Here is a 19,696-nt window from a genome sequence, read left to right on the forward strand (position 1 = left end):
TCTGCATCTTCTTTCTGTTGTGAGCTGAACTCATTTATGAAAGTCATTTGAATCTGTTTTCTGCTTGGGTCTATTAATACAATGCATTTCCATGCTATTGCCCTCATTAATTCTACTTGTGCTGCTGACTCCGACTCGGGAGATATCCATCAATCCACACATGTTAGCTTTTTGGAAGGGAAAGGAAAGAGCTTGGCTAGCACTGGGAGTTTGCCTTGCCTCTACTGATCCACTTTCTTCATTACCCCTCAAGGGCACTTGATAGTTCTCATTTGTTTGGGTTTTTCCTTTTGACTATGAACCCTCCCTGGCTGTCTCCCTCATGTTTTCTTTGCACTGTGATACGGGGCTGGCTGGCTGTGGCTGCTCACTGGCCTGCTTGTCTGGCTGATTCACTCCCATCCTCCTCCTGCTTGGCTCTCTCAGTCCGTGGGGGTCCCTTAATCATGTACTTGCTTCCCCCTTCAGCTTGTCCTTCCCTAAAAATTGAGGGAAATTTGGAAGTTCCTTGAACACTGAGGACACTTCCTGAGGGAAATAAAGCTATTTGGGTCTAGCTCATCAGAGGGACTGGGACTAGCACAGACCCTCTCTTCCTTCTGAATGTAGAGGGTGGCCATTCTGGGTAGGGAGATGCGGTGAGGGTAAAAAGGAGTCGTTTCTTAGAAGTGGGTAGGGGCAGTGTGTCAGTGCATGTGTGTGTGTGTGTGTGTGAGAGAGAGAGAGAGAGAGAGAGAGAGAGACAAAGGCAGAGAGAGAGAGAGAGAGAGTCACACATTCTCCAAGGAGCATGGTATAATAAAAGAACTGGGAGAGGGGCACCTGGGTGGCTCAGTGGGTTAAAGCCTCTGCCTTCAGCTCAGGCCATGATCCCAGGGTCCTGGGATCAAGCCCCACATCAGGCTCTCTGCTCAGCAGGGAGTCTGCTTCCCCTCCTCTCTCTGCCTGCTTCTCTGCCTACTTGTGATATCTGTCTGTCAAATAAATAAATAAATATATTTTTAAAAAAAAAAAAAAAGAACTGGGAGATTAGACTCCAGACACCAACCTGCATTTAGGCAAACCTTTCTGTCCTTCGAGCCTTTCTTTCCCCTCCCATTAGATGGGACAGTCAGAATTGGGTGTCTTTAGTAGTCCCTCCCAAGTATGAGCTTCTGTGGTTTTGTGAATGAATGCTAACTTAAGAGTCGTAGCTTGACCATTGGCAATTTATCTCAACTTTTTATGCTTTTTTTTAAAAAAATCTAAATGAGGGATAAAAATCCCAGTTCTGGAGACTATTGTGATAATAAAGTAGGTTAAAGATGTGAAATCATTTTAAGAACTTAAAGATACTTTAAAAATGCAAGATCCTTGGGCAAGTAACTCAGCCTGCCTATGCTTCAGTAAAATGTGGATAACAACCACATGTGCTCATCGAGCTCTTGTGAGAAGTAAATGAGGTTGTCAGGCAAAACTTGTGAAACAGCGTCTGGCACATGGCAAGCATTAAATAAGTGTTTTATTATTTATATGTTTCAAGATGCTTATAGGACAGGGTAGCAGAGGGACCTCCCAGATTCAAAGACTGATTGCAGGAGGTGGTCTATGCAAGGAAGGCCTGCATCTGGAAGAGCAACTAGCTCCTAGTCTTTCCCCATGGACTGGAGTGGGGCCATCTGGTGAGGGCCATCTTCCCACTTAGGGCATGAAACAGCACAGCTCTGACACAGTGGGGGCATTTAGGTCTTTAGGGGGTTAGGAAGCTCTGAGGATAGCAGAAGTCAGCAACCTAGGTAGGCCATCAGCAGCCAGTCCACCAATAGGGACTGTGCTACCTCAGAGCAGATAAGTAATACCCAGGGCCCACAGTAACATTTTCTCCTTATCTGGGCTCTGCTTTCTTCTATACTGGCTTCACTCTCGGGAAGACACTGTCCTTGCAATATTGAAAATGGCATTTGGAATCTTTAAGCTAAAGAGATCTATGGACCTCACCATCTAAGAAGGAGAACTCCCTGTTTACCCTTTAGTTTCGGGGTTTGACCTTGACTGGCCCAACTTGGGTCATGTGCCCAACTCAAATCTCTCAGAGCACCATGGAGATGTGACTCATATCAGCCTGGCCTGGGTTCCCAGACTAACCCCAGAGCAATTGCTGGGGTCAGCCTGAACTGCCTAGATCCTGGACTAAGAATAGAGTGGGTGGTGGTCTCCCAACAGGTGCTAGAGACTTGAAATGATGGATTTGATTCTAGGCTTTTCTGGTTTTCCTCATGAGGGCTCCAGTAGTCCAAGACAATCCTGGGAAGAAGAGTTAAAGGCACTGACCAAATCACGCTGAAACAAACAAGAGGGACCTGGGCAGAGTACTAACTACCCTTCCTAGAATCCTAAAGCTTAGGCTTCTCTATACCACATGTCCCTGTCCTCAGTTGGTCAATTCAGATATTAACATGTTGTGTTTGCTTAGAGTGAGACTTGGCTCTAAAATCCCCTCATCGGAGAAAATGGAGGAATTTGATTAGTGTGGTAGCACCATTATGACCACTTCCCAAAGAACCCCTTTGGCTGCCAAGCCAAATGTGCTCTCTGCAGAGTGGCCTCATCATTTCCAAAATGATCCTGCTGTGCAGATGATCTCTGATTTACCAGTTGAAGATGCAAAGAGGCACACAATTGAAATGGATGCAGCAGAAGGAACTTGGCTTTCTACTGCATGCCTGAGACAGAGCTTCCTGTTGGTGGGGGCAGAGTGTATGTTATGGACCAGCAAATGTGGCCCTTGTGTGCCACACTGGCAGTTTCTCCTCAGGATGCCCAACCTGCCCTGGGGAAGGGGGTGATGTGTTGGAACCAACCAGTTTCTGTCCCCCATAGCTTATTGGCTCTGCTGCAGTGGGATTATCAGAAGCCCTGCTTTTCCTTGGCCAGACTCCCATGACTGCTAATGGTTCTTCCCAGTGCTGCCCTAATTGTTTCTACAACAAACTGTTCTCCCATCACCAATTGTATCCAAGCCATTGGTGGTCTCCAACTGTGTTTGAAAATGCAGACAGTGAAGTACCTGACGATTTTCCAAACAGTTGTCAGCCCTAGTTAAACAGTTGCCTGCTGTCTCCCTCAACCAAGCTAATCCTTAACTCTGGGTCTCTAGATGATTTCCTCAAACAGGATCATATTCACGGACCCTTCTTGTCCTATAAGAGCCATTGGTGGTTTCCAGAATCATCTTCATCTGTGCCAATCTTCGTTCATCTCTCCCTCTTTTAAATGGAAGGATGGATCATAAGAGTGAAGAATCAGATAAATGAATGAGTGAATGAATGAGTGAAAGGATGAATGAATGAGCTCACATCTAACCTTACACTCTCTCCTCCATCATGTAATGGTATTCTCTTTGGCACTTTTAAGTCATATCTCCAGTAATACTATAAGCTACCTGGAAGAAAGTACTATTGTCTTTTACTTATTTTATGACTCAAATTACAGAACTGGGCCACCACTGACCTTTTGGAAAACAGTCTATGCATCAATCAATGTGAAGTCATGGGTATAACACTAGTTGAAGTTCAGGATATTAATTCTCTCCCGTGACTCTCTAGATGAGTTAGACCAGTTTTAGGCTTTGTTTGCCTTAGTTTTCTAATCTGTGAAGTGAAGGGATTGGGCTGAAAGAGTAGGCTCTGGGCTTTCCCTTACTTACCATCTAGGTAACCTTGGGCAAATTGCATAATTTCCCCAAGCAAAGAGGAAGAATCATTTCTACCCTGTGCTGTTTTAAAGACTTAATGATATGAAGTAAATCAGGTGCTTAGCTCATAGTTAATAATTGTATTCTCTAAATTCCTGTCCAGATTCTGACTCAGACCATCCACACAACATTCTGTATCAAAGTAACTTTGCAAAATGGTAGAACACTGTCTCTTCTGTTAAGATTTTTACATGTCATGTAAATTTCCTTTAAAGAAATGCAAGGCCAATAAGCACACGAAAAGATGTTCCGCATCACTAAATATTAGGGACAAATCAAAACCACAAAGAGATACCACTTCACACTTACTAGAATAGTCTTAAAAAGGAATGGTTTCGGACATGTACCTTGAGGACATTATGCTAAAAGAATTCTTCCAGTCACAAGAAGACATTGTATGATTCCACTTTTATGATGCACCTAGAGTAGTCAAATTCACAGAGATGGTAAGTAAAATGGTGGCTACCAGAGAGTTGGGGGAGGGTGGAATGGGAAGTTATTGTTCAATAGGTAAATTCTCAGTTTGGGGAGATGAGAAAGTTTTGGAGATGGTGGTGGGGATGTTTGCACAACAATGTGAGTGTACTTAAATGTCACTGAGTCCCACACTTGAAAATAGTTAAAATGGTATATTTTATATGTATTTTAACATAATAAAACAATGTTTTAAAGAAGTGTAAAACCAAAATTAATTTCCTTTGGGTGTAATTTTTTTGCCAGGTGATGGAGGCACAGAGCTCCAGGGGCTCCCGGAGTTGAGGGTACAGATCATGCTGCCATGCTTTGTGCTGAAACCCTAAAAACAGACTCAGCCTGGCCCTTTAATGCCTGTCCCACCAGAGAGAAAGCTTTTCAGTAGGAGCTATGAACAGGCACATTGTGAAGTCAGGCAGACCTTCTCTATGGAAATCAGCATTTATTTGAAGGCTTTAGTGCCCGATTTAGCCTCACCCAGAGGTGACCTTCTACACAGGGCCAAAAGAAAAGTGATTTCTTTGATCGTCCATTTGACCCCAAACTGACCTCCTGTGCTTTTCAATTCATTTTAAATCATGCTGTTCTGGCCAAAGCGATTCCAACTCTTAGCAGAGAATATTTCACATTTTTACCAGCAATTCTGGGCCAATTTCAGATCTGTTCACTCGAATAGCAAGAACAAACTCTGTGAGTTCTTCCTGAGTCTTTCTGATCTTAAGCAGCAGGGAGGAAAGTTGAGGGCAATATTCATAAATGGCATGAATTTTCAGGGGGAGATGTGAATTGGAAACTCCTCCTGGCTTAGATATGACCTAATGCTCATTTGGGCCACATCTAAAGGAAGACAGGCGTGAATCCCAAGACAGGGACCCAGATTCTCTTTCCCTTGAGTCAGAATCAGCAATGTCCCAGGAAGGAAAACATCACTGTCCTCTGCATTGTTTATGATGTTGTGGGTTGCAAGTAACAACAAGCCAAATCAAGCTGGTTTGAATAATAAAGAAAAGGCATCTTCTGGCACAATAAGAGGTAAAATGAAGGCAGAGTTGGTAAGCCAGCGGATCAAAGTCGTAAACAAGGACCTGTGCTCTGTTCATCTCTCCACCCTCTGTGGTCATAAGAGAGCTGCCACAGCTTCAGACACCATAAACACACGAGGCAATGGGAGAGAATGCTTTCCAAAACCTGCCCCCCAAAACCCAGTTGACTTCCCTCGCACATCTCATTAACCTGAATTGTATCACGTACAAATGCCTAAACCAGGGGTGATCAGAATTTTCCATAAAGGGCCAGGTTAATAAATATTGTTGGCTTAGAAGACATGCATTTGGTTGCAAAAACTGAGCTCTGCCATTGGAATGTGAAAACAGCCATAGTAATGCTTTAACAAATGAGAATGGCCATGTGAAAATAAAACTTTATTTATAAAGACAGGTGGCAGGCTGGTTTTGACCTACAGGCTATGGTTTGCCCACCCTATTCCAGATCAGCCATTTCACAATTAGCTTCAGGACCCAACTAACAGGGAAACATATCACAGGCAATTTGTTAATAATTTATAATAGTAGTTTTTGTAAGTGGTTTATTCTCTGCACCCAAGAAAGGATATTCAAGAGGTTCTAATTCACAGAAGATCACTCCACGGGTAGGCAGATTAACAGAGCACAGTAGAACTGGGCCACCAAAATAAAGTGAGACTAAAATTTCAAAGATGTTCTTACGTGCAAAGAGCATCAAAGGAGGCATGAAGATTTAGAACTTGGTTAAACTTTGTTCAACTTATTTTAAAAATATAATCTTTACCAAAAATTGTTTTTATTACAGTTAGGGTTCATTGTAATTCTCCTAAAAGTCTAGATTTTACTCTTTGGAAAGTGCTTTCAAATCCTCCTTTTTTTCTCCTCTCATAGTTAAGTCAGGACTGGAAAGAACACTCAGTCCAAACCCCAAATTTTACAGATGAGGGAATGGAGGCTCAGAGAGGGCAAGCTAATTTCCCCAGATCACACAGCTACTCAGTGGCAAAACCAAGACCCAAATTCAAGCTGTGGTAGGTTGTAGTGTTATTCAGAATACATGCTGCCCCTCCAAGAGGTGGATTATACAACTCCCTGAAGGGACAAATTCCACTATGTGTTTGTGGTGCCCCTCCCTACTGTTGAGCTCAGGAGTGGCCGCAGGACTTGCTTTGCCCATGGAACATGGCACATGTCACTTCTGATCGTCACGTGTGTCTGCCCTGCCACAAGATTAGTGATGTGCTAGGCAGAGGTTGCTCTGCCAGCCTGCACCACAGAGTAAAGAGGATAAAAAGTACAGGCACAACTGACCCATGATGGACAGGTCACAAACATACGGAATATACCCCTGAGATCAGGGGCTGTTTGTTACCACAGCATAGCTGACAAATACGTAGGCTTTACAACACTTAACAATGGGCTCCTTCTCACCTGGAGAATCTCAGGTTCCCAGCTGTATTAAATGAACTGAAAAACACACATTTTAGAGTTGGCCTGCCTGGGTTAAGATTTCACTAACTGTGTGACATGGGTCACATTGCTCTCTGACCCTCAGTTTCTTCATCTGTAATATAACACTGGTGCCTCTCCCTGGGAATATGGTGAGTATTCAATAACTAAGCCTGTGGTTTGAGGACTACTGGATAAATGTTGGTTACTATTATTCAGCATAGTCTTTCCCTGGGGACTTTTCAGCAACAGTAAGGTGTGGGTGGTAGGGGGCTCACTAAGACTGTTCTGTGTCATTATACATGAAAACAAGAGCCATTCTTCCAGAAGTCACTCTTCCCAATATGCAGTGCTTATAGTCATCACTGTCCCTGCTACAGGCCAAGGGGAAGAGACACGAGTGGCCGTTGCAGAGGGGTTAGGAGCAGGGCTCCTAAGGTCAGCCTGGTTAGGGTTCAAATGCTCTCTCTGTCTCTCCTTCCTGTGCATCTGTTATTAATCTCACACACTCATGCCACTTATTCTTGAGTGCTCATGTTGCCAGACATGGTTAAAAGGATAGGGAGGCGTGTGTGACCAAGACTAAGAAGGGGAGGTGCATGGGAGATATCAAATATAAGATGTACTGGCCATCACTGCCTTGTGCCATGTCTAGAGCTCAGACTGGCGGCTGGGAGGTGAGTCCAGAAAACCTCACCAAAACATCACTGGTGACTTCAAAGGTAAAAGAAGACAAAGAGACTGTATGTGTGCCCTTGGCAAACATTGCACAAGAACCCTTTGGATATTTTTCTTCTCTTCTCTTCTCTTTTCTCTTCTTTTCTTTTTTCTTTTTCTTTTCTTCCAGATGTTACCATGAATTAACAGCACTCACTCCTGGGCTATTGGACACATATCTTTCTTGCTTCTGACAGAGCAAACCTTGAAGTTGGAAAGCAAGCTTTTTATTTGGGGAATGCTGTAGGGGGTTTATTACCGAGTCACCACAGAAAGCAGTGAGAGTCTGTGAGAGGAAAAAGTACAGAAAGTGGAAAGTCTTCAGTAAAATAATTGCAAGGCAACATTTCAGGGTAGTTTAAATTCCTACTGCATTTTAATGACCAATATAGGAAATATAAAAATGTCTTTTACAGAGAAACTCCAACCTTTTGTTTTCCTCGTTATTCTAATAGATCAAATGGAACATATGATTTTTTAAAAAAATTCTTTTCCATCAAACACTGTAATCAATCTTTCATGCTACAGATCAGTGTAGTTACTGCTTGTCACACACTCAAAATAGATGTGAATAGGACTTCAATGGAAAGGAAACTCTGCTCTTTTCCCTTCTGGTAACAAGGCAATAAACCTTTTACAAATTCCATCCTTAGGCATTTTCCTATTCTATTTGATCGGATTTCACTGGAAGTTAGTGTTTCCATTCTCAGGCACTGAGGTGGTATTGATGGGAATACACTGATGGGGGCCTTGGGGTTTTAGGAGGTGGGGGCAGTTTTTTAATCCATTAGCTTTTTCTGCCTCAGTTCACCACCCAGAACTAACCCCAAGCACGCCAGATGAGGTCGGGAGGCATGGGCTGGGTAAGGCAGGACAGCAACCTCTGCCTCAGCTCAGCCTGTATGTCAGGGGTGGGAGGGACGGAGGGCCAGTGTTGCCTGTGGAAATGGCAGGCCCTTCTCCTGAAGGTCCTTCCAACTCAACTGAAGCATCCTCTAAAGTCAAGGGATGTGGCCCCCTCAGGGACTTCTACAGTCGAACTTTGTTTTCTGCGGCTAGTAACATCGCAAATGCAGAATCTGGCTTCTCAGCAAGGACTTCAGGCTTGTCAAACTCGACCACCTGAAAGTCAGAGAAGAAGATCTGAAATGGGCAGAAAATATACACTCACCTAGAATCCAAACCACTGAAACCTCTGGGGAGGTTACGCCAACAACTTCCTGTACCTTCCCATTTTCCATGACCAGGACAAGGTCACAGTTGAGAACTGTGTTGAGGCGGTGGGCTATGGTCAGTACCGTGCAGCCTTTGAAGGCATCTTTGATGGTGCTCTGAACAAGGGTGTCAGTCTTGGAGTCCATGGAGGCAGTGGCTTCGTCAAGGAGAATGATCTGTTGAGGAGGGCACATTAAGCCATTATAAGTAGAAGTCACATTATAAGTCACATTAAGCCAAATTCTTTATAAGTCACATTAAGCCAAAACTGTGTCAGAGGGAAACGCCCGGTCTTAGCTCTACTTATTTAAAAAGAAGAAGGAGGAGGAGAAGGAGAAGGGCTGAAAAATCAGGAGCTGTGTGTCCTCTCAAACATTAAAAAAAAAATAACAGCAAAATAAAAGTCAGTTCACATCACCTCTGTCTCCTTCAGTCAGAGGGACTGACTAAAAGAATAAGGTGATATATGATTTACTTCTCTTTGTAAATGGTTTATTGTAATCTTACAAACTGGTAGGAGGCTTTATATACTGTGCTAACATGAATCAGCATGAGCTATAATAATTTGTATTTGTTTCCCGTCACAGCTCTAACAAATCAGCACAAACTTAGAGGCTTAAAAACAACACAAATTTAGTGTCTTGCAGAGCTGGAAGTCAGAGAGCCTAAAGTAAAGGTATTGCCAGGGCTGCATTCCTTTTGTAGGCTCTAGGGACAAACTGTTCCCTTGCCTGTGCCAGCTGCTCTGGGCTGCTTGTGTTCCTTGGCTCGTGCTACCTTCCTGGCATTGCTCTAATGGCTACTTCCATTGGTCACATCTCTTCTTCTCTTTCTGATTCTTTAGCCTCCCTCTTACTCAGAGCTGCATGATTTTACTAGGCCCACCCAAGTAATCCAGGAGGATCTCCCCACCTCAAAATCGTCAACTTAATTACACTTGCAAACCCCCTTTCTCTCAGGTAAGGTGGTACATTCACAGGTCCTGGTTATCAGGACGTGGACATCTTTGGAGGAGGAGGGCACTGTTCTGCCAACTGCAATGCAGGTTTGCAAGTCAGAGGGCCTGAGCTCAGCTCTAACTCAGCTTGACCTTGGTTAAATTACTTAACTTGCCCCAAGACTCCATATCCTCATCTGTAAAAGGGGGTTATACCTTCTTCTGAGCATGAAATGCAAAGCCAACATGACGCACAAACCGCTTCGCAGTGCATAGTGCCTCAGTCAGCACAGAACATGTGCTAGAGCTGGCTGCCACTCCTGACATTAGGACATCTACACAACACACATAGTGAGTTACACTTTGATCCGGGTTGAGAGAATGGGATTTCTAAAGCAAAGGCAACGCGTTCCTTGAAATCGGTAACCAAGGATGACTAAGTCCCTAAGAAAAATGAATACAAATTCTACAGTTCTCGTTTCTTAGCATTCTAAAGGTGTTCTTTAGCATGCTGGGTATTGTTTATCAGGCCTCAGAATTGTTCAGGGACAAGGCAGAAAAGAGTTGAGAGGCAGATTTCTTATACTCAAACCGCTTAGGAAGACAGAGAGAATACCTAAGCAAGGCTTCCCAGGGGGAGGCCCAAGGGAAGCAAGTGCTATTGCTGTAAATGGCTGTTATTTTTCAATTTTTACCCCTTACAACTCTGTCTTAAAAGAAAGTGATCGGTTTTTAAATGGCTCAATTGTTCTCTCTTTGCTGAAAGACAAACGCGGGGCTCTACCTCCTGGACTGAGTGGCGCTGCGGGAAATATCCAAAATTTGACCAATCCATTTTCCGTGCTGTTTCCTTACTTTTGAATTACGGAGAAGCGCACGGGCCATACAAAGCAGCTGACGTTCCCCTACTGAGAAGTTTTCTCCATTTTCTGTGACTTCTGCCTGTAATTTTTCCGGGAGTTTCATTATCTATAAAACACAGAAAATGCCACATTTATGCTGATGATCTATAAAATTGTCCAGCATCGTCTGTATTGATTGCCCCCTGCTCATGCATTCATCAGCTGGCTTTATTTTACCGAGGAAGAGAAAGTACAAAACAACAATCATTTCAACATTGCAAACAGGCACCAGGGAAAGACCAGGGAGTAGGCAGACATTAATAATTTAAAATCACGGTATGATTCATAGAGCCCCGTAGACACCTTGCCAAAAGAGGACAAATGGTGCACATATGGCTCCAGAGAAACACAAACGAAGTGTAAATGGCTTCCAGGGTCCCCATTTCCACGGAGAGAATAGACATTGGATAGGAGAGCTTTCTAGTCATCAAAGAAAGGTAAGACATTGTCTGATTTATACAGTCATAGTGGCACTGGGGAAGGCTCACCTTGGTACTGAGTCTTGGTGGAAACAATCCCCTCTGTGCTGCAGAGGTGGCCACGCTCACCTGCTCACTCTTGCTGCAGCTTTTATCGGACAGGACCCCATCTCACAGGACATGGCCATATTTGCCATTCCTGGAGCATGCCATGCCCCCTTGCCTTCCTGTGGCATCTCTGTTCCCAGAAGCAAATGACACTATTGGCAGAGCAGCAGGATGCCCCATCTGCTCTAGAGTCATATCCACTTGGGTTGAAGTCTCCATTCTGCCACTTACTAGCTTACACATGTTTCTTCCCTAAGACTTCATTTCTGTACCTCTAAAAACCCGGGATAGGAGTCCCAACCTCAGAGGGCTGTAGTCAGGACTGGACCAAATGAGATAATGCATGCAGAGCTCTTGACTAGACCACTGCAGAGGCCTATTACATGTTATCTATTGTTGCTTTTAACAACAGAGAGTAAATAAGGATCATGTTCTATTGACATATATGATGCCAACAAATAAGCTTGGCCAAATGCTGGCCCAGTGCTTGTCCAGTTCAAACCTGGGCCAGGTATCTGGGGTCCTAGTGCTAGGAAACAGGTTCATCCTGGAGAGCCCCAGAGACCTACTGTGTCTCTCATGAATGTCCTCTCCAGAACCTGCCAGAGCATCTCATCCGAGTGGCTCTCAAAGGGATCCAAGTTGTACCTGAAATAAAGGAAAGAGCAGGGAGCTGGATTTCTGAGGAAGACATGAGCGGGGGAGCATGTTTTCTGCAGCATATGGGAGAGAGTAAGAGGTGGTGTGTGCTGACCCCCCTGCCTCCAAAAGCAGTGCTTAGCCAGGACAATGGTCCATAAAATGACCAATCTCAGGCCAAGAGAGCAAGAACCCTCAGCTCAGTGATGGACTAGAGACCACCAAGGCAGGTGAGATAGTACTGAATAAGTACTCAGGAAGACACATTGATTTGGTCCTCACAATGGCCATGTGTGGCAGAATGCATTTGGCCCTCTGCAAATTCTTGGTGGAGGTGGAGGGGTGGGGATTCACTCTGGCATTGCATTCACTCCACCTTCAGAAGTAAGACGTACAGCTGCAGCTCCCAGGCACTTGCACCAGGTGGCTATCCCAGTGGCTGGGTGTGCGTCTAGCATACTACTTGATTGGGTGCTCAGTGGGACAAATATCCCTCACATCAGAGGGGCAGCCCTTGCACTGGACTGAATGAGAAACTGGTTTTCTCCTTGTCCCTTGATATCGGACCTTGAGCCCTGCAGAAGTTGCAACCTACTGTTCTTATACTTGAACAAACCGATGCACTTCCCTATGGATGGTTACATGCATAGGGTGACCACTTACTTTATTTCACAAACTGGGTTCTTTTGAGAGTGGCCGTTGCTAAACGTGATAAGATGCTGAGACACAAGTATAAACCGGGGCTCTCCAGGGCCAACTGGGATATCTGCTCACCCTATGTGTAAGCTTCTTGCTTATTGGTGGTGTAGCTCATAAGATACAGGTAATGTTCATGTCCTTGGCTCCTCCCAAAGCTTCACTGAGGAGCAGGTTCTATCAGTGCCTCATGATGCTGGTTCCCTCATCCCCACTGTGGGCACTTCACCAAGTTCCTAGCTGGTCTGCTTTTCCTATCCAAAAAATAGGAATGCATGACGATCAAAAGCAGCTACCTTACTGTACCTACAAACAGGACAGGATCCTGGGGGATCACGGTCAGCTTGGTTCTGAGGTCTTCCAAACCAATCGTGCAGATATCCACCTCATCAATGAAGATCGTACCGCCGGCGGGCTCCACTAGACGAAACAGAGCCATTCCCAATGATGACTTTCCTGGGAACAATACAAGCAATAACAGCAGATCAAACATCAGTTTGCACTTCCATCATATCCAAGAATCTTATCAAGGGAATTTGTGATGCAGTAAAATGGCTCCATGCAGATGACCACGCAGACAGAAAGGCCTCACTCTGTGGGAGCAATCTGCTGCCCTGACGCAGTTAACCTTCTCATCCCTACAGGGGCTCTTAACACAGGACTCATCCTGGGGGCCTTGTTTCACAAGAATGATTCTCATTTAATTACTTCAAAAACCGATGTGTGTTTGTTTCCAACTCCACACACCCATTCAACCTGAAATCCTAATTTACAGTAAAAAGATTTGAGGGGGAGGAAAAAAACCAGCCAATCCGTGGCGCGCGCACACACACAGTTGCGCATGCACGTGTTTGGACACACACACACACACACACACACACACCTCACCCTCTGGTGTGGCTTAACCAGCACGCGCAGTAGAAATGCAAAGAAAACAACTTGAAAAAAGCACAGTCAGAGCTGATCCTTACCAGAACCTGTTCTTCCAACGATCCCAACTGTCTGCCCACTTTGAATGACCAAGTTCAGCCCATCAAGAACCAGGGGAGTGTTGTCTCTGTATCTCATCTGATAGTCTCTGAATGTTATCTCCCCACGGCTGGGCCAGTCATGGGGACAAGCCTCCACTTTGAGGGGGTGAGTGAATTCAGGAACACAGGTCTGAAAAGCAGAGTGACCAATGACAGGTTCATAACCATTTGCTTTTCCATCCATTTCATTCATTCATTCATTCATTCATTCCCACCATTCTAGGTACTGGTGTTCATGGTTGTGAGCTAGACCAATAAACTTAGTCAAGAACTTACATTCCGGTGGGGAACTCAGATGATACACAAGAAACGAAATCAGAAATGAAGACAATAAAACAAAGTATTATAGAATACTATTCTACAATATATTTATCTATATATATTATAGACACAATATGTGTATATACAATACAATATTCTATTGTATTCTATAAAATACAATACTGTAAAAGGGAATATAGAATGTGTGTGGTAGAAATAGGTAGGTGGAGTGAAAGTAACTTAAGGGTCGAAGAAGGTTATCATGAGGATGTGGCATACAAGCTGAGACCTGGAATGCTAAAAAGATGTCTGCTATAAGAAGATTTGAGTCCAGAGCCTTCCAGGCAGAGTGGACAGCTAGTGCAGAGGCCCTGAAGCCAGGGCAAGCTTGGTCACTTTGAGGAATAGAAAGAAAAGTCATGTGGCTGATGCTTAGTGAACAGAGAGATAGGACTATTGTCCCTACAAGGGACAGCTCCTACTGGGCCTTGTGTGCCTGGGCTAGGGTCAGCAGTTTGACCCTGAAACTATGTGATGAATCCAGACCAAGTCTTGAGATTTGCAGAATTCAATCAGATATAATTTCAATATCCGCAGGAGTCATCATGGTGTTCGAAGTAGGAAGATGACAGGAATGCAAAATGTCAGATTCAGAGGTCTTTAAAGTGACATAAAAAAGACATTTTCGTTTCCCAAGAATCCAAGAAAGGCAAAGTCTAAGTAAGGAGTAGAACGACTTGACTGTGTTATAAGACCAATGCCTCTTCTGAAGTGATGGGTCTCTTGTTAGAAATAAGACGACCCTCATGTGCCCTGTAGGGTGGCTGACCAGCCCACATCTGTGATAAGCAGCCACAATTAGCTGAGAAAATAACTTTATTCTAGACAGTGAATACTTTTAACCCCAGGTGACCTAGCATTCATAAAAAAAAATTTAAGAGAAGCTTGAGGCACCTGTGTGGTTCAGTCTGTTAAGCATCTGACTCTTGATTTCAGCTCAGGGCTGTGAGTTCGAGCCTCAACTTGGGCTCCATGCCCAATCAGAAAATATATATTTTTTAAATAAGTAAATAAATATAATATATACATAAATAAATATATTAATAAATATATTTAAAATATATATATTTAAGAGGAGCAAAATTGTAACGGTAGTATTATCAGTTTAAGGACTCTGCATATTTGGTGTTTTAAGTATAATAATATCACTAACATAAGGGCTTGTGATTCTAATTTAAAATGAATAATTGAATAATTTATTTAAACATGATTTTAAGTTAAAAGCTTACTGTTCATCTACAGCACTGGGATGCAAATTTAAAGCTTACTGTATTTATAAGTGTAATTTATTAGATTTATATAACCTCTGGAAGGTTTTTTTGTGAAATCAGATAATCAAGATACTTAAGAAGGGAATAGAATGTGCTGAATTTTAAAATACAATTTAAAATGTTTTAAACTGTTCAAGTTTGTAAAGGGGTCAAATGCCATTCAGAGTCCCTTAAAAGTGATTGCTTGACTTATCTAGACCTCTTCTCAAAGAATTGCAGGATTTTTAAGTTGAACTTAAAAGTTTATAGAGAAAGGGTGGCTGGGTGGTAGAGTTGGTTGAGTGTCCAGCTCTTGGTTTCAGCTAAAGTCATGATCTCAGGGTCATGGTCTCAAGGTCATGAGATCAAGCCCCACATAAGGCTCCTTGCTCAGCAAGGAGTCTGCTTGAGATTCTCTTTCTCCCTCTTCCTCTACTGCCCCACACCCATGCTCTCTCTCTCTCTCTCTCTCTTTCTCAAATAAATAAATATATCTTTTTTAAAAAGCTTTTAGGGAATTCAATCATTGTTTTTTGTGATTTACAATTTCAGTCAATCAAATATTAGTTTTAGAACTAAAGTTAGCCACTGATTTCTCTTTTTGTGTGCAGAAACTGCCCTTGAGGGAAAAAAAAAAAATGTTTTTAAAAGTATCTCTTCCTCAACCTCAAGAACTTTAGAGTAAATATGGGTTTTAAGAAGAAGGTTGTGGTCCCACTTCAGTTTTTAAAAAGATCCCTTTCACATGTCAAAAAATCAAACCCCTACATAAATTCTGCCAGAGTTAACTAGGCCCTCCTCTGGCATACACTAATTTCTTACCAAAATATACTCTCGGAGCAGCTCCACAGAGGTGAATTTGGCCTGGGTCTCTGTCCCTGTGCGTACGCACACTTGGAGCAGTCCGCTGAGCTATTGTAGAGAAGCAAGCAGCTGGGTTAGAGCCCTTTCCTCCCTTGGGTTCCACCGTTCCACCCCCCTGGGGTGAAGTACCCCTCTCCTCCCCAGTCTCACTCAGGGGAACACAGAAAGTAGGCCTGTATTCCCATCCAAGTGCCTAGAAGTGAAGATACTGGGGTATTTTGCCTTTAAACATTTCCTCTGCATTCCGAAACAAATGGGTAATGACATTTTCCCTGGCAATCCAGATGGCAAGTACCATCCCCCCACAGTATCACTTTATCACTCTTAGTCTGAGCGACAGGGAGATGCTATTGAGCTGGAATCTCCCAGGGCTACAGAACTGCTGGGTACCCCACCCCCGACCTTGCTGCCATCTGGTGGGGTCCTGCACCTCTATGCCCTCTCTGCTTTACCCTACCCACAGCCAAGCAGCAACTGAACTCCAATCACCACAGATCATCAGAGGTAGAAGAAAACCATTAAGCCCATCTGTTTGCTTCAAACGTGAGAAAATCTAGGCTCAGAGTGGGGAATGCAGCTTGCTAAGGTCATCTACCTCAGGCCAAGATCCCCTAGGAGCCAACCCTGAAATATGAGTGTAAGCAATATATTAGGGAGATTGAATGGTGATCTCCCTAAAAGGTATGCTTACAACCAAATCCCTGAGAACTGTGAATGTCACCTCATTTGAAAAAAAAGGATCTTTGCAAGTGTAATTAAGGATCGCGAGATCATCCTGGATTACCCACGTGGACCCTAAATCTAATGACAATTGTTCCTTCCAAGAGACAGAGGAGAAGACACAAAAGAGAGGAAGATGTGAAGGCAGAGGCAAAGATTGAAATGATGCAACTACATACAAGCCAAGGAATGCCAAGAGCCACCAGAAGCTGGGAGGGACAAGGAACAGATTGTCCTCTAGACCATTAAGAGGGAACAAGGTCCTGTCTATTACACCTTTGGGACTTCTGACCTTTAAAACTGTGAGAGAATAAATTTATCTGGTTTTCAGCCACTAGATTATGGTAACTTGTTACAGCAGCCCTAGGAAATTAATCAGGAGGTGGACCCCAAAAGTACCAGTAGGAGCAGGGAGAAGTGGAGCACAGAAGGGAAGGTAAGTCACAAGAGGTTCAGCTGTGGGTAACTGAAACTGAAACTTGATCCCACTGGAAGCTCTGGGACATCGTATGGAACACACTTGAGTCATCCTAAGAAAGCTGGGCTACATCTCCACTGACCCCCCCTTTAATCATTGCTGGGCCACTTCCAACTGAGGTAACTCCCCACATCTGTCGCCTGCTCTGGGCTTGAACTGAGCACCTTCCTGTAGCAGCAGGATGCCAACTGACCTGCCCTGGAAGGTTGGTGCACCAACAGCATCTGCCTCAGGTGCAAAACAGGTTAGTCAGTTCAAGTCAGGATGAGGTCTTCTTCTCTAGGTGAGCAGTGGCTGTGGGCCAGGCACTGCTTGTGGGAGGAGAAGGGTTGCTGGTTTCCCAGGGCTAAATGTTTTGAACAAAACCCCTGCCCTCCTGAGGCTTATGTTCTAGTAGGCTGGCAGGATAAGACATGGGTAATTTCAAGAAATGGTGAGAAAGCCAATAAAACAGGATGATGTGAAAGAGTGGCTAGGTTTGGGGGTTGCCTCAGTTAGGGAAGTTAAGGAACTGTGTGAGTGGAGGCATTTGCAGTAAGAAGTCTACCAGGTTAACTCAGGGCTTGGGTAGCTCTGAGTAGCAGCAAGTGGCCTTAACAAGAAGGAGGAGGTGGGCCCAAGCAGGTGAATGAGGGGATGAGTGGCGTAGGTCCAGACCCTTTTCCAGGTTCCTTTGCTGCTTTCCCAATTAACACATGTCACTGGCTTTCCATTTTTCTTAAAGCAGTGGCTCTTGACCTGGGTGATTTTGCCCTTCAGGAAGCATTTCGTATCTAGAGATACTTTTGGTTGTCACAACCTTGGAGGAGGGAGGTCCTATTGGGATTTCTTGGTTAGAGATCAGGGATGTTAACATCCTATAACACACAGGGTAGCCTCTCACAAAGAGGATCATCCAGACCAAATTTCCATAGTGCCACAGTGAAGAACCTTTTTTTTTTTTAAATGTAAACAACCCCCCTGTCATGGGTGACAAAGCCCTACAGAGTCTATTTCTGCCAATGCCTCAGACCTTATTTTCTATCAATCTGCTCAAACTACATGAACTTCTGAGTTCCTCAAATGTACCAAGCTCCTGCCTACCCCAAACTTTGCCCTGCCCCCCAGCCTGAAGCATTCTGCCTTCCATCTTCTTTGGTTCTTTGTCATTCAGGTATCAGTTTGGAAGTCACCTCCTGGCAGAGGTATCCTCTGACTATAGGATCTAATTTTGCTTCCCTACTGACAGTCACATTCCCTGATTTATTATCTTCCTAACACTTAAACAATTTCCAAAGACTTCTCATTGATTTACTTTGGCACTTATTTATTCCATCCCACATTACATCTCTTCTTATCCCATAAAGTATGAGCTCCATGATGGCAGGGACCTGTCCAGCTTGTTCATTGCTGAATCCACAGCAGCTATCAGACTTCCTGGCTCATGGCAGGTGTTCAGTGGCTATCTGGTCAATGAATGAGTGAGCCTACCCTTGAGAAGGGCTTATACATGTTTTGTTAGATTCAAGAGTATCAGCCCATCAAGGCCCCGGACAACCCTCCATAAGTTTAGAAATCTCCTGTCAGCACAGTGTTGGCCCAGTAAGTGCTCATTCTCCTTCATGATGTTATGTAATGTCACTTTGCATTCACTTTCTGCTCTGTGAGACTTCACACATCTAGGGAGTCTCATCTATTCTCAAAGGAAGCTCTGTCATTTGGATTCTGTGTTCTCCGAAGAGGGCTAATGCTCAACAAAGCCACAAAGCCAGCTAGAGAAGTGTTCCCCTAGATCTCAGTGTGTTCAAATTCTCTAGCCTTATAGTAATGTTGAAAACAATCTCAGGGAAAGCTAATGATATCCCCAAAAAGCACAACCTCAGTTGTTGTGTTTCACTTGGACCAAGTTGAATCTATTTCAACATCATCTGCTTTCTATTTTACTAGGCAACAACAAATAAAAACATCCATCAATGAGGGAAACTGGCTACCCAAGAAAAATTCATTTTTTCCCACTTAAGATAAAGATCTGAGAATATATTTGTATTCCTTCCCTTTCCCCAAATGCCATTAAAATGATATCAGAGAGATTTTCAAAAAGGAATAGACCTTTAATGGCAAATGGGGTGGGAAGAGATATCTTTGAATGAAAGAGTCACAGATTCTGGAAAATGGAAAGGGGAAGAAAAGCCCTTTGACAGAATGGAGGCAGAATGTGTTGCAGGGACTTACTGAGCCTTCCATCTAGCTTATCTATCTAGAACTCAGACAGGCTTCAGGTGTGAAAAGGAGCCACAAAGAGACTGATTTGATTGGTAGTCCGTATAGACCCATCTATTTCCTTCCCCTCATCGTTTTCCCAACCAGAGGTAGCTGGACACTTTATCCCCTAGACAAAACACACATACTCACACATACACAGACCCCATTCAAGATTCACATTCAGATGGGTATCAGACCCAAATGACCTGGGTTCAAAGCCTAGCTCTCACACATGACAGGTGTGTGAGGTTGGAGAAGTCTTTCTGAGCCTCAATCTTCTCATCTATAAAATGAAGACTATGGCAGTACCTATCTCATAGGTTGTTATGTGAAAAAATAAATTAATTTACATACAAAATTTACAACAGTGCCCAAAATAGTCAGCTCAAGGCAGGATGAGCCTTGATGAGCCAAGATCCCCTAGGAGCCAACCCTGAAATATGAGTGTAAGCAATATATTAGGGAGATTGAATGGTGATC

The 19,696-nt window shown here is 43.8% G+C and overlaps 1 protein-coding gene across 2 annotated transcripts in view; it reads right to left on the reverse strand.

Moving 5' to 3' along the window:
* Positions 1-7,755: 7,755 nt before the first annotated feature.
* ABCC12 (ATP binding cassette subfamily C member 12) overlaps positions 7,756-19,696 on the reverse strand; it is a 64,797-nt gene continuing 52,856 nt past the window's right edge. For both annotated transcript variants that reach the window (XM_059383869.1, XM_059383870.1), the window contains exons 23-29: positions 15,736-15,825; positions 13,283-13,472; positions 12,608-12,767; positions 11,546-11,624; positions 10,403-10,516; positions 8,622-8,786; positions 7,756-8,517 (exon numbers count right to left, since the gene is read on the reverse strand). In XM_059383869.1, the coding sequence (XP_059239852.1) occupies positions 8,425-8,517; positions 8,622-8,786; positions 10,403-10,516; positions 11,546-11,624; positions 12,608-12,767; positions 13,283-13,472; positions 15,736-15,825 (891 nt within the window). In that variant the 3' untranslated portion in view covers positions 7,756-8,424. The remainder of the gene's footprint in view (positions 8,518-8,621; positions 8,787-10,402; positions 10,517-11,545; positions 11,625-12,607; positions 12,768-13,282; positions 13,473-15,735; positions 15,826-19,696) is intronic.

This window comes from Mustela nigripes, chromosome 17 (genome assembly GCF_022355385.1).
Source record: "Mustela nigripes isolate SB6536 chromosome 17, MUSNIG.SB6536, whole genome shotgun sequence".
In the NCBI taxonomy this organism is placed as follows: Eukaryota; Metazoa; Chordata; class Mammalia; order Carnivora; family Mustelidae; genus Mustela; species Mustela nigripes.